This window comes from Trichosurus vulpecula, chromosome 6, assembly GCF_011100635.1.
Source record: "Trichosurus vulpecula isolate mTriVul1 chromosome 6, mTriVul1.pri, whole genome shotgun sequence".
Taxonomy (NCBI): Eukaryota; Metazoa; Chordata; class Mammalia; order Diprotodontia; family Phalangeridae; genus Trichosurus; species Trichosurus vulpecula.
In genome coordinates, this window is record NC_050578.1 from 158,583,506 (window position 1) to 158,598,290 (window position 14,785).

At 36.4% G+C, this 14,785-nt stretch overlaps 1 protein-coding gene across 1 annotated transcript in view; it reads right to left on the reverse strand.

Moving 5' to 3' along the window:
- Nucleotides 1-7,118: 7,118 nt before the first annotated feature.
- CWH43 (cell wall biogenesis 43 C-terminal homolog) overlaps nt 7,119-14,785 on the reverse strand; it is a 93,338-nt gene continuing 85,671 nt past the window's right edge. Inside the window, 3 exon segments of the mRNA XM_036765048.1 lie at nt 7,119-7,223; nt 8,415-8,565; nt 14,569-14,630. Coding sequence (XP_036620943.1) covers nt 7,119-7,223; nt 8,415-8,565; nt 14,569-14,630 — 318 coding nt within the window.

Genomic DNA, 14,785 nt, shown 5'->3' on the forward strand with positions numbered 1-14,785 from the left:
AATTTCCAAATATTCCCAGATCAAAGAGCCTTCCTCTTAGAATAAAGATTACCAACAAAAAAGAAAACAAATTGTTCAGCAAAACCAACTGACATTTTGAATGCATCTGATAGTCACAACAGCAATAGCTAACATTTGTATAGCATTTACTATGTGCTATGCATTTTACAAGTATTATCCCATTTGACCCTCACAACAAACTTGGAAGGTAGGTGCTACTATTATCCCTACTTTACGGTTGAAGACATTGAGGCAAACAGATATTAAGTGACTTGTCACACTGCTAGAAAGTATCTGAGGTTAGATTGGAACTCAGGTCTTCCTGAGTTGATAGGATATGATGACATACATGACATTCTACACTCATAGAACCACCAACAAAAGGAAGAAGGTACATTTTCTCATCTCTCCTTTGGGGCCAAATTTGGTCATTATAATTATATAGTATTCAATATTCAGCTTCATTTTATTTTTTTTAGGCATCTTTTTCAAGAGAGATGAGTTATCCTTCTCCCCTTCCCTCCTAGCCCATCTAAATTCTAAGGAGATAAGCAAAACTAGTGTAGATTCAATATTGGATTAATATTTCTTATAGCTAACATATTCACTTTAGGTCAAATATGCAATATACAATTTTCATTTTTCACGTGTTGAATGTACCCTTTATATGTCACAGTCACTTGAATAATCCATGTGTACAGTAAGTATATCTTGGAAAACTTATGCTTCTGCATATAACCACTGTATCAAAGTTTTCCTCCTTACATAAAAGTTCGTTTTGTGGGATATTTCTGGCTCACTGCTCTCTCTTAAACAATCTGGAATAACTATCAACCCCTGTTATGAGCACACAGATCCACAAAACCCGAAAAGGTTTATTTTGAAGTTAAGGGAAAGAAATAGGACTCACACTAGAGCCAATCAGAAACAATTATACCCACCAGTGAGCAATCGTCCCTCCCCATAGGTCTAAAGAGTTTCGGGCATTGTAGCGTGGCTCCAGATAGGACTCTGACAGCATTCCTAGCATCAGGCACAATAAATGCACAGTACCATTTTCTTGCAGCTCTTGCCCCTAGACACTGTCTGAGTTTATCCCCAGGGTTGACTACTTTGGCTGTCTAGCCCTGAATCTCTCACTCCCTGCTATTCTCCTTAGCCTCCAGCAGATGGTGGTTATTCCCTAGAGACCATTTCTCTATCGCCAGAACTTCTGCTAGCCTGAATTCCAGTCCAAAACATAATAACTCTGCTTTTTACAATCCTTCTCTTATATTTCAGTTCCTATGGCCTTTGCCTTGGCATATACTAGGTCTATCATCTTTCCTTGCCTTTTAGAAGTGGGTCTTTTCCCCCAGTTCCACTTTGTCTCATGGTGACAACATAATTTGAATCTTTTTTTCAGCTGACATTTGGGGCCCCATGCACTTCTCCCACTCTGCACAGGTCTAGAGGATCAAGGAAGGACTCTATACTTCCCAATTGTCTTTCAGCCCACCATGATTCATACCCTTTGGGACAGGGGGCAGCATTATTCAAATTATTCAGGGCCATTTACAGAAACCAGGAGGGGAAAGAAGGCACCATATACTCCCAAGGACACTATCACCATCAGGGAGAGAAAGATTTTTACCTAACATAGTTACACAGATAAAATGAAAGATGAGAGGAGATGATAAATTTCTCTGGAAACTACACAGTTTTAATAAATAAGAAGGTGGAAAGTAGAGGAGAATCAAGCTTGAGGCCCCTGGAATGGAGGAGGCCTACTCTACAATACTCACAATGGGAGGAAGTGAAAAAGAGATTATTTTTGATGCTTCTAACTGTAAAGTGCTACCCTGCATCATTTTAGAACAAGTGCATAGCTGAGAATCACTGATTTAGTAGAATGTCACAGAATCACTAAATTTCTGAGTCACAGCTGATCTCAGCAACCATCCAACCCATACCTTACAAAAGAACTCACTCAACAAACCTTTGCTGAAAAGCCTCCAATGAGGGAAAAGCCGCTACCCTCTAAGGCAGCACTTTCCACTTTTGGAGACTGCTAATTTTTTGGAAGTTTTTCCTTTCATCAAGGCTACATTCACTTCTTTGCAATCTCCAACTCCTAGTTTTAGGACCAAACACAACTCTAATCCATTTTCCTGGTCATAGCCCTTCAGATACTTAAAGATAGCTATTATGCTCCCATATCCCAACCCTACTCTTCTCAAGGTGCAGAAACCCTACTTGTTTTAACCAATTCTTTTTTGCCATGAACTCAAGGCCTTTTACTATGCCAGTTGTCCTCCTCTGGTTGCTCTCCATTTTACCAACATCTATTCTAAATTGTGATGCCCAGAACAGAATTCAATATTCCAGATGTAGTCTAAGTAGGTCAGAGTTTCAGTACCTTCTAATTCCTGGAAGCCAGGCCTGTCTTAATGAACCCAAGACTGAATTGGCTTTTTTGAACACTGTATTATATTGGGTCATATTGAGCTTAAAATCCCAAGATATTTTCCCAACAAACATTAGTCTTGATCTTGCTAAGAAACAACTGGTGCTTTGCCATCTTAAAAACAACAACAATGAAACACTTATTTAAAACAAAACAAAACAAAATCAACATATTGCAAGTTAAATAAAACAGATGAAATGGAAAACTTCCAAGAATGTTAGAATATGTTTACAGAGATATTGTTAGAAAGTTCCTATTATGCCAAAAACAAGAGAGAGAAATGTTTATGTAATTGTCTCGCTATGTTCTGTACTGATGCAAGCACTAGTCAAATAATTTGCATGCATATCTCCATTATGAGCAAGGTGAGGTGAATTAAGAGGTCATTAGTACAGTATTGTATACCCAGGATTCCCATTTATTCTTGGTCAAACTATGAAATAGGTTCCTCATGTTAATATTAATATCAATAGTTTAAGACTCACAAAGCTGTTATCTACAGTTATATAGTGAATACTGGGGTGGGGGTGGGGGGGCACGGTGGCAGCAATATGGTTCTTAGAGATTTAAATCCATTTCTGATCAGTATGGTTGGATTTTTTTTTTTTGGAAGTGCCATTTGATCTATGAGGGGATAGAGAGCCAAACTCTCTCTACTGATGCAGATCAGCAGCCAGTAATCTTAGAAAGGTGATGTGGTTGCACTAAGAGATTAAATGCCTCCCCACGATCACATGGTTAGAAATCATTATGGGCAGAAATTGAGCCCATAGAAGCAGCATATCATAGTAGTGAGAAATCCAGCCTTAGAGTCAGAAGGAGCTGGGTTCAAGTAGATGTCATTATAAATGTTAAAGAGTATTTAGGATAATAAAAGGCAGAGAAGCAGTGTCGCATAGGAGATAGAGTGGGATGATAATCTGCACTATCCTTGACTGCCTCTTAGAATCTAGCACAGAGTAAGCACTTCATAAATGTTTCCTACTGAATGGATTTAGCATGAGATTCAGTCTCACCATTTGCTCTGATACCATGCTTTTACAAATCCATACTTCTAGTTGAACAAATTACTGGAAAAATTAGGGTGAAAAAATTATGGCACTTTCTGAATGAGACTACTAAAAAAAATATGTATTTCTTGATGCCATATGGTACTTTTATAAAAACTGATCTTGTATTAGGGAAAAGGGAAATTGCAAATAACTGTAAAAAGCAGAAATAATAAACATATCTTTTGCAAATTATAACACAATAAAATAGTAATTGATTCAAGGAGCATAAATAAAATGTACAGACCTAAATGGAGATAATAATTAAATACTAAATAATAAATGAGAAAATGAACAAATTAAAGGAATAATTAATTATTGAGAAACAATAAGCATGATGAGACTACTTGCCAACATTTCTGAAATGCAGTTAAAACAGTTCTCTCAAGAAAAATTATATTCCTAGAAGCATGCTTTTAAGGAAGTAGATAAAGAAATAATTAATGAGCTGAATATGCATTTAGAAAATTAGAAAACTAATAAATATATAAACCCAAAACAAGCACAAAAGAGGAAATTTTGAACATTAGAGAAAGATAAATTGGAAGCAAAAAAAAAAAGACTATGGAAGTGATAAACAAAACTGAAAGCTGGTCCTTTGAAAAAAGATAATAAAAATAATAAACCATTAGCCAAACTGATTAAAATGAGAGCAAAACAAATCAAATCAACAAAATTAAAAATGAACAAGATGAAATCACAACAAAACCAGAAAAAATAAAGTGACCAGAGCCTGTTATGTGTAGTAATATCCCAACAAAGTTGAGAACACAAAAAAAGAGGTGTCTTCAAAAATACAAAATGTCCAAACTAACATAGCACCAAATAGAAATTTTAAATAATCTGTTTTCAGACAACAAAAGAAAACTAGCTACAAAGGAATTGCCAAATTAAAAAAAAACTCCTAGAGTTGATGAATTTACAGGAGACTATTACCAAACTTTTAAAGAACAATTAATAGCTATTACACTCCAAAAAAATTCTCAAAAATTGCTAAAGAAATCACTCTACTAAACTCCTTTTATGAGACAAATGTAGTTCCCTTCTCCCCCCTTCCCCCCCACCAAAAAAAAAACAGTGAGGAAGGAGAAAGTAAAAAAAAAAAGAGAATTACATAATAATATAATTTAATGGCTATCAATGAAAGAATTTTAATTAAAATCCTAACCAAAAAAAAGACTATAGCAATTTATTTAGAAATCATTCATCATTATCAACTTGGATTTATACTAGAGATGCAATGATTGAATATTAGGAAACCAATTAACATAAACATATTAAAAACAAAAATATCCCAAACCAAAATACCTCAAAGGATGCAGAAAAAAGCCTTTGACAAATACAACACCCTTTTATGCTAATAAAAAACTTATAAAATATAGACATAGAGGTATTTTAATATGATAAAAAGCATCTACCCAAAATCAAAAGTAAATATTATGAGCAATGAGGATATACTAAAAGCTTTTCTAGTTCATACAGAAGTAAAGTGGGGATGCCCTCTTTCCTCAGTATTATTTGACATAGTTCCAGAAATTCTAGCAATGGCAGTTATATAAAAGAAAGAAATTAAAGAAATAAAGATAAACCAAAAAAGGAGACAAGCTATCTTTATTTACTGATCACATTATGGTTTACTTAGAAAACCCTAAGGAAATAGCAAAGAAACTAGAGTGCTGGACTTGTAGAATGGAAGATCTAGGTTCAAATTCTGTTTTAGCCACTTAGGAGCTGTGTAATTCTGGGAAAGTCACTTAAACTTCTCGGAGCTTCAGTTTCTTCATTAGTAAAAGGGGAATAATAATACCTGTAATATCTACCTCACACAGGCTGTTATGCAGATGAGATAAAAATGAGATAACATATACAAAGTCCTTTGCAAACTTTAAAGTGTAACATAATTTTAGCTTTTATTATGTTGAAAATTTTAGAAATTCTCCTGATGTCATATGAAAGCATTTGTGTCCCATTATTTCACTACAAATTTAAGAAAAAATATCAGGAGAAATATTATTTATTACTCAACATTTTAAAATTGTTGGGCATTTCTCATTGCACATATTCTATGTGATTTTTAGGTCTTTAATTTGAATGAATAGAAAAATTAAGAAGTTTTTACTAAGCATTTAATTGTGTACAAGCACTCTGATAAGCACTGAGGATACAAATACAAACAAGTCAGACATTCCCTGCCCTCAAGGAGCTTATATTCCAATGGGAGAAGACCATCTATAAAGGGGAGCTAGAAAGACCCAATGGGAGGTTGTATGTATGGGAAGGTACATAGTTTGGATGTGGCAAAGAAGTGGTTAGTCTGGTTTAGGGATGGGGAACCTGCGGCCTCAAGGCCACATGTGGCCCTCTAGGTCCTCAAGTGTGGCCATTTGACTGAATCCAAACTTCATAGAACAAATCCCTTATTCCATGAAATTTGGATTCAGTTGAAGGGCTGCACTTTCAGTTTCCTAGATCCAGGCAATATTAGATGAAAACTCACTTATCAGGGCCCAAGTTCCCAGAGGCAGAATCTGAGTTCCAGTGGGATGAAGTTTTTACTGTATATTTTTTTCCTCATCTTCTTTGGTTTAAGCTGAAAAAAAAAGTTTTATATGCTTTTTTTCTCCTTGAATTGCCCAGTAAATGATTCTTCATTTTAGTCCATCAGTACATTTGAGAGTACTCTTGTGAAAATTATGATTATTTTCAAAATTATGTCCTACTTTGTAGAATATGAACTTTAACAAAAATAATCAACATGAGAAAGGCATGTTCCACCACACTCTTTTGTGGTATGTGCTATTTTACAGAAAACTCACCAAAGGAAGGTGCTCACATGGTGGTCAAAAGAAGCAAAAAAAGGACACTCTCAAGATCTCTCTGAAGAACTTTGGAATCCATCCTGTGACATAGGAGACATTAGCAAAGGACCACCCAGCATGGCAGGCCTTCGTCAAAGAAGGCTTTGTGTGCTTTGTGAGTGAAGCAGAATTGCAGCAGCTCAAAAGAAACGTGAGATGTATAAATTTAGAGACATCTCCATTCCAAATGTTTATATGGACTATTTGTGCCCAACCTGTGGTAAAGCCTTCCAAGCTCACATTGATCTGATCATAGACTTGCTGTACTTTGACTGCAACATAATGATGTCATTTTGGTCCTCTTTGAGAATGAAGGACGACAACCAGCTATGGGAGACAATATGGTGGAAGGGATAGAGCACAAAACTTGGAGTCAGGAAGACCTAGGTTGAAGCTTCACCTTTAACATATGCTGGCTGTGACCCTGGGCAAATCATTTAACTTCCCATTACCTCAATTTCCCCCATCTATAAAATAGGGATAATACCTCAAAGGGTTGTTGTGTGGATCAGGTGAGAAAAACTAAGTGAAGTGCTCTATAAACTTTAAAGTGCCACATAAATATTAGCTATTATTACCTCTGCTAAAACAGAAGAGGTAGATCGAAGTAGATTATTTCCCACCAATTTAAGAAAACAAATGAAGGATAAAAGTCCATCATGTATATATGAAAGAAAGAATAATTTTTTTAAATATATGGTTTTTTTTAAGAGAAAGGTATGCTTCCTCCTATCTATTCAGGACAGATTAAAGTAAGAACTTACTTCAGACATAGATCTCTTGGTCAATATGGGTAGTACTCCCTCCACCTATGTAGTCTGCAGCTCCTTCACTGCTGTGCGGACCCATGCAGTTGGTCTTTGTGAATTCCTAGGAGAAAAAATTATTGTCATGTCACCAAACTTCTAGCAATGAGTTCCTCCAAGAATAACTTGGCTAGTATTGATTCATACAGCAGTCACATAATCTGTCATCAGGACTACACTCAAAATCTTTCCATCTTTGTGCTTGTACTCCCCAGGCATCACCTTTGAAAAGTTGAGATAAAGGCCACACTACAATGAGGCATCACAGTAGGACTTAGTTAAGAAAAATAAGAACTACTTGTAGGGAACGTCGCTGGCTTATAGTTTTAAAGCAGCTGTCCTTATAGAATCCCTGTCCTGAATAGATAGGAGGAAGCATACCTTTCTCTTAAAAAAAAAAACCCCATATAACTTGCACTCAGTCAAAAGGCCGCACCCAAGGACCTAGAAGGCCACACGTGGCCTCCAGGCTGCAGGATCCCTACCCTTGAGTATAAGAGATGCCTACATATTAGAAATTAGTTGCTCAGCTTGTTGAATATTCATATGTTGTTGTTGTTCAGTCGTTTCAGTGATGTCCAACTCTTCGTTGGGGTTCTCTTGGCACAGACACTGGAGGGGTTTGCCATTTCCTTCTCCAGCTCTTTTACAGATGAGGAAACTGAGGCAAAGTTAAGTGACTTGTCCAGGGTCACACAGCTAGTAAGTGTCTGAGGCCAAATTTGAACTCAGGAAGATGAGTCTTCCTGACTCCAGGCCCGGTGCTCTGCACCATGGCACCACCATCAGTCATATGACTGATCCATGTAATGAAATCACCAAAGGAAATGGAAGGCAATCTAGACCCATTCCCAGATGAAAAGACTATGTCCATTTTATTGTTTTGCTTTACCAGCACGAGTAATCAAGTGCTGATTACAGTTTATTATTTGTTTGGAGGTAACAGTCACATTTCCCAGAGTAGAAATGAGCTGCCTGGAATGCTCTCTTTCTTCACTTCCACCAACTGGAATCCCTAGTTTCATTCAAGTTCCACTTCCTGCAAGTACTTCCTTAATCCACTCAACTGTTAGCATGCTGAAATTACTCTTTATGCACAGGCTGTCTCAGAAGGTTTAAATTTGCCCTAAGACTTGTTGACTTTGTATCTTCAGTACCCAACACAGTGAGTAGCACACAGAAGGTTTTTAAATAAATGCTTGTTTAATTTAACTCAAAGTAACTTAGGCCACATTATAACAGAGAATACAGTCACCTGGTGTTGAATTCTCTTATAAATTTTGCTAGGGGCGGTAATTATTTTTTGGTGGTGCATATAATTGATAAGGGTCATCAAGAGTCCTGATTTGGCCACCTGAAGTTCAGAGTCATTCAGGCCAGCATGAGAGATCTGTGCATAACCTAACCTAGAGAAGAAGCATAAATGTTTTGGAGATCCACTAAAGATTTTGCCAGATTATAAATAACTGACATCTAATTTTGATCAAAACCCTTCATGTTATTCTGTTTCATGTTTCTGGTTCTTCAATCACTGAATATCTCAACTAGAGCCAGTCTGATTTATCACTTGTGGTATTTATCAAAATATTTATTTTCGTGATATAAATGAATACATATCATGTACATAGATTTAATAACCTAATACATTTGGCAGGCTGCCTTTCCTTATTTATTTTAATTCATTTTTAGCACTGGAGTCATATGTAGCATAGACAAATTACTTCCCACACAATTATATTTCTGGTCCAAAACAGGAATTCTTCAGATTCACAACACTGAGTAAAATTCAGTGCCCTTAGAACTCTTGAAGTCTATTATGTTGCAGAGCAGGAATTGATTTACATTTGTAGATGGAGTTTCCTCCCCATGGAACTCCAAATATAAATTAAATCACAAGTCTAGTCCAAAAAAAATGGAAATATAAACCTCATGTCCATATTTTCAACTCCATATCAAAGGCTTTAGATGTTTGAAAAGTCTAATGTTGTATTTACCCCTCCAAGTATTTATGGTATCCCTTTCTATAAGAAACTCAAATTAATTATGTAAATTATTCTAAGAATGATTTTGTGAAATGCTTTGATGGGAAAAAAATTGAGGAACAGTAAGGTTAATTTATTCTTCCATGCTTGTACAACAAATCAAGGCATTTCTCTGGACATCCAGGTGAGTGTTGCTCAGAAGCTTTAGTGTTTCCCAAACTTTTCAAATCCAAGTTCCAATCTATTTCACAGATGCTTCTTTCAGGAAAACATCACAACTTCCTGACTGGGGCTGGGACATATGCATTTAGGGATGTTCCCCAAGAATTAGACTGAATATTGATCTAGTCTATCCTTTTGATAAAACAAATCTTCCACTGACAAGTGGATCCTCTTCTTTCTACTCTTTCACCAAGAAATTAGTTTTAATTCACTTAAATTTTTCTCTGTGGTATTAGACACTACAGAAAAGATAGTCCTAAAAGGCTTTGGTTCCTCAAAGGCTCCAATCATCTGAATCTCTATAATATTATCTTTAGAAGGGGAATGACATTTTTGGGTAATCACGGCTAAAAACTGTCCACATGCTAATAAAAGGAAGTGAGCTGGTCCAAAAGGGTATTAATAACCTTTACCACCCAGTGCCATTGTAGTAGACACAGAATCTGGGTTTTGCTAGTATTTCAGCAGAGTGAATTTTCTAAGTTCTTTCCAAGTCTAAATCCTATGATCCTCTTTGTAAGTAAGAAACAAAGCACATCAAGAAAGAATTATGTCTTAATAAAGAGTTTAATAAATAAGAAGATAACTGAGTGGGAAATCATGGTAATCTTTGTCTGTTGAATATGTCCACTACTGAAGTCTAGTTATTCAGCTCATGAAGCCATCATCACTCTTTGGCTGATACACATGCATATGCTATTTACAGGCAAAATACCTAAAAGGAAATAATCAGCCTCTTCAGTTCTGAGTTGAGAACTTTATACTACAAAATGGTGACAAAACATCAAAGTCATACATTTAGAAATAACAATGAGAAGCTGAAAAAAAAATCTGTAATTCTTTTCTTTCAATCCTAATCAAATGAAGAAGGTAGACATGTGGGCTATTAAATAAACCCTGTATTTTTTTTAAAAAATTCATTTATGTAGCAAAATTTAAGGAGATAAAAACCTAGCTATAACTTGGTAGTTTCTCCTCTGGTCCTTTACTATTAATTAGCTATTATTCAGATCCTCCTCTTGTGAAGTGATGTAATTAGATATTCCTATGTAACTCACCCTGCACATTTTTTAAGCAGAAAAAAAGCATTTTATTCAATTGAAAAATAAAGCTCAATAAGATCTGTAAAAGATACATGAGAATATTATACTGCCTGCACCAAAAAAAAATTAATAGCAACCAAATTAAAGTTATATAACTTCCTACTTAGTAGTGCAATTAGTTCATACTGTAATAAATTAAAGTTAAGTATACAACAAAATCAAAACAAGTAGTTTCTCCATTATTGGCATACTGGGAATTACAGAGTTAAAATCAGTTTAGGTTTTAAGAAATCTGCCTCCAGTTGACTGAATAATCTAAGTAAGAGATGGAGGGAGGGAGTTTATTCATTTTATTACTAGCAGTTGTACTTTGTCAACACTATACACTAGGAAGAAAGTCTAATGAGTTGATTTACCTGGGAAATACATTTATTTCATTCAGCAACATAATACAAATTATAAATATAACAAGGCTTTGACATATGTCAAGACCACCCAATATGTGGTAAGGTACTAAAGCCCCCATTAGATAAAGTGAGCTAACCAAAAATGAAATCTGAACACAGATTTATAGAACTGATAACTTATGAATAAATGCACATGCAAAAAATCTAGTCTCAGGAAAAAAAAATTTGGTTGCTTTACAACTTCATGATAGGCTAGAGATACAGATGTCCAAACACCTTTAAAAACCATAATACATGTCTTTTGCAAAGTATACAAGAAGATAAATACTTTCATCACAGTCCCAAGCTTATTTTTGGAAGGTTGTGGGTTTATTTTTTAAAATTTTTTAAGGTTGTGTTTTCTTACTCCAGAGACTTAAGGTAGGTAAAATTCAAAAGGCTTCAGGGGATACTGACACAGTAAATAGTATTCTATCTACTTCTAATGTTGCAAAAATCTAGAATTTATAATACTCTGCTACATGTGAAAAAAATCTTCAAATTTACCTTGCATATTTCTGAGTCCATTCTCTTGAATGTCTGTTGTATTTTTCCTTGCATGAGTTACAGATTGGTGCAATATCTGGTACTATTGGATCATCTGGATTAGGAACACAAAGTAGAGAGCATATGGATAAATCCTCAGAGCCGGTGGCTGCTGTAATTGCAAGATATCAGGACAAATACTTTCTTTATTTAGGCTGGGGGGGGGCACACGTTTTTGTGAAAGCACTCTATGACTTAAAAAGAGAGTCTGTTGGAAAATGTATATAGAGAAAAAAGCTTCCATGTTGGCATGCACTATCGGGCAGTCCCATGATAATTTCTTGTCAGTGGAACAAGTCATTTCCCACCCATTCTGCTGAATAATGAGGTAGGTGGATCATAATGAAGTTCACTTAATGGAGAAGGAAGGATAGAGTTGGGCTTTTCTTGCCTCAGACAGCCACTGGGCTAAAGATGAAGGCAAAATAGGTGTTTCATGTTGACTTGCTTTTCTTAAAAACTAAAAGTCTCTCCTGGAGTTTTTATATGGTCCTTTCTAATCCTTCCTTTTTCCACTTCCCCAATACACACTCTGCAATCCAGTAACACTGGCTTCCTTCTGTTCCTTGAACACAACACTCTATCCTCAGAATCCGGGCATTTTCATTGGCTGTCCCTATGCATGGAATGCTCTCCCTACTTATCTCAATCTCCATCCTACCTGGCTTCCTTCAAGTACCAGCTAAAATCCTACCTTTTCCAAGAAACCCTTCTTGATCCCCTTAACACATGAATTCCCTCTGTTAATTATCTCTAATTTATCCTATATACCTTGTTTGTACATAGCTATATGTAGTCCCCCTCATTAGAGAACAAGCTCCTTGAAAGTAGACTGTCTTTTGCTTTTCTTTGTATCTGCAGGGTTTAGCACAGTGTCTGGCATATAGTAAGTGTTCAATAAATGTCTATTGACTGACTGGTTTTGAAGCTTTTTTTTAAATATTTATTTATTTAATATTTTTAGTTTTCAGCATTAATTTTCACAAGAGTTTGAATTACAAATTTTCTCCCCATTTCTACCCTCCCTCCCACTCCAAGATGGCATATATTCTGATTGCCTCATTCCCCAGTCAACCCTCCCTTCTGTCACCCCACTCCCCCCCCATCCCCTTTTCCCTTACTTTCTTGTAGGGCAAGATAGATTTCTATGCCCCATTGCCTGTATATCTTATTTCCTAGTTGCATGCAAAAACTTTTTTTTTAATATCTGCTTTTAAAACTTTGAGTTCCAAATTCTCTCCCCTCTTCCCTCCCCACCCACCCTCCCTAAGAAGGCAAGCAACTCAACATAGGCCACATGAGTATTGTTATGCAAAACCCTTCCACAATACTCATGTTGTGAAAGGCTAACTATATTTTGCTCCTTCCTGTCCTATCCCCCTTTATCCAATTTTCTCCCTTGACCCTGTCCCTTTTCAAAAGTGTTTGCTTTTGATTACCTCCTCCCCCTATCTGCCCTCCCTTCTATCATCCCCTGTTTTTTATCTTCTTCCTCCTTCTTTCTTGTGGGGTAAGATGCCCAATTGATTGTGTATGTTATTCCCTCCTCAGGTCAAATCCAATGAGAGCAAGATTCACTCATTCCCCCTTAGCTGCCCCCTCTTCCCTCCCAAACAGAACTCCTTTTTCTTGCCACTTTTATGTGAGATAATTTACCCCATTCTATCTCTCCCTTTCTCCCTCTCTCAGTATATTCCTTTCCCATCCCTTAATTTGATTTTGTTTTTTTTTAGATATCATCCCTTCATATTCAACTCACCCTTTGCCTTCTGTCTATATATATATATATGTATATATATATATATATATATATATATAGGTTTTGAAGCTCTAAACCACCTTATCATCAAAAGTTCATACAAACCCTAGATTTATAGGCTTGGTACTGGGATGTACTTTAAAGATCATTTAGTCCTCATCTAAACAAAAAACCCTGCTCATCCATAACCTTTAACAACTTCTCTTTGAGGACTAATTCTTCCTTATTACAGATATGAATTCCACAGTTGGCTCTGAAACTGAATTAGTGAGTTCAGGATCGTGGGAAACACAATTCTAAATACAATTCTGTTTCAAGCCTGATTGCAACCAATGATAGATTATGAGGTGTCCCTATAAGCAGAGGAATTCCCTGATACATCATAACTGTATAGACTCAAATGTTCTGGCACTCTTACAAATCAACTAATTTTTTCAAAACCATAGATCTTGGAAATGGAAGGAACCTTAAGATACGATTTAGTACTGCCCCCAACTAGAAGGTATAATGAATAGAATGGTGGGCCTAGAGTCAGGAGGACTTGAGTTTCAATCTGGTCTCCATTCCTAGCTGTGTCATCCTGGGCAAATCACTTAACCTCTATCTACCTCAGTTTCTTCAACTACAAAATGGGGATCATAATAGCATCTACCTCCCAGGGTTGTGGAGAACAAATGAGATAACATTTGCAAAGTGCTTAGCCAGTACCTGGAACATAGTAGTCACTTAATAAATACTTGTTCCTTTCACTGTCCTCACTATCAGTGATTATTATTTCCTATTATCCATACAAAGCAACTATGGACTTACTGGTGACAAGCATTTGCTCAAGGTCATGGTTCCCAGGTTTGGAAGGGAGAGGGGAAGATCCAGGTCACATAAGCCCAAACAAGCCTTCTTATTATAGGAAGAAGCATGGAATGTCGGAAAGAAAAATGGATTTCGAGTTATAAGGCTTGGATTTGAATCCCAAATCTGCTACTTAGTACCTGTGTAAGCTTTGGTAAGTGACTTCACCTCTATGGGCCTTGATTTCATCATAAATAAAATGAGGTTTGAACTAGAGGATTTCTAAGGTCCCTTTAACCACCAAATCTCGAGATTCTGTGATCCTGTGATACACAGGAAGGCCCTGCAGACTACAGAGAGTTCTTCCTCCAGGAGGAAAACCCATTAGGGCAATGCCACTTGGCTCAGTAGGTCAATCCCATTCTTGGCATCCTCATTGCCCTTAAATAAATCATGATGTGCATGAAAAATGTTAGCATCACCTGCCAAATTGATGCTTTCTAAAGTCAGAAAAATTAAGAGATTCAACAAAGCCCTTCTTCCTAGGGAAGACTACAGGGCTTATTTACATCTCAAAAGGTTATGGGAATAGATTGAAAACCGTTCCCACTTCTGTACTCACCTTATTAGCCCATGATACATGATATACTCACACCATCTGTCAGGATCTGTGCTGTCAATGTCCTAATCAACAGCAGGTGGCCAGGGGAGGGGAGAGGAAAGGGAGACGGGAGAAATGGTTACATCTTAAGCAAAAGAAAAGAAAAATGTCCAAGGTCCTAAATTAGCAGTGAACTGTTTGAATAAGAACAGTCATAAATATTCACACTTCAAGGACA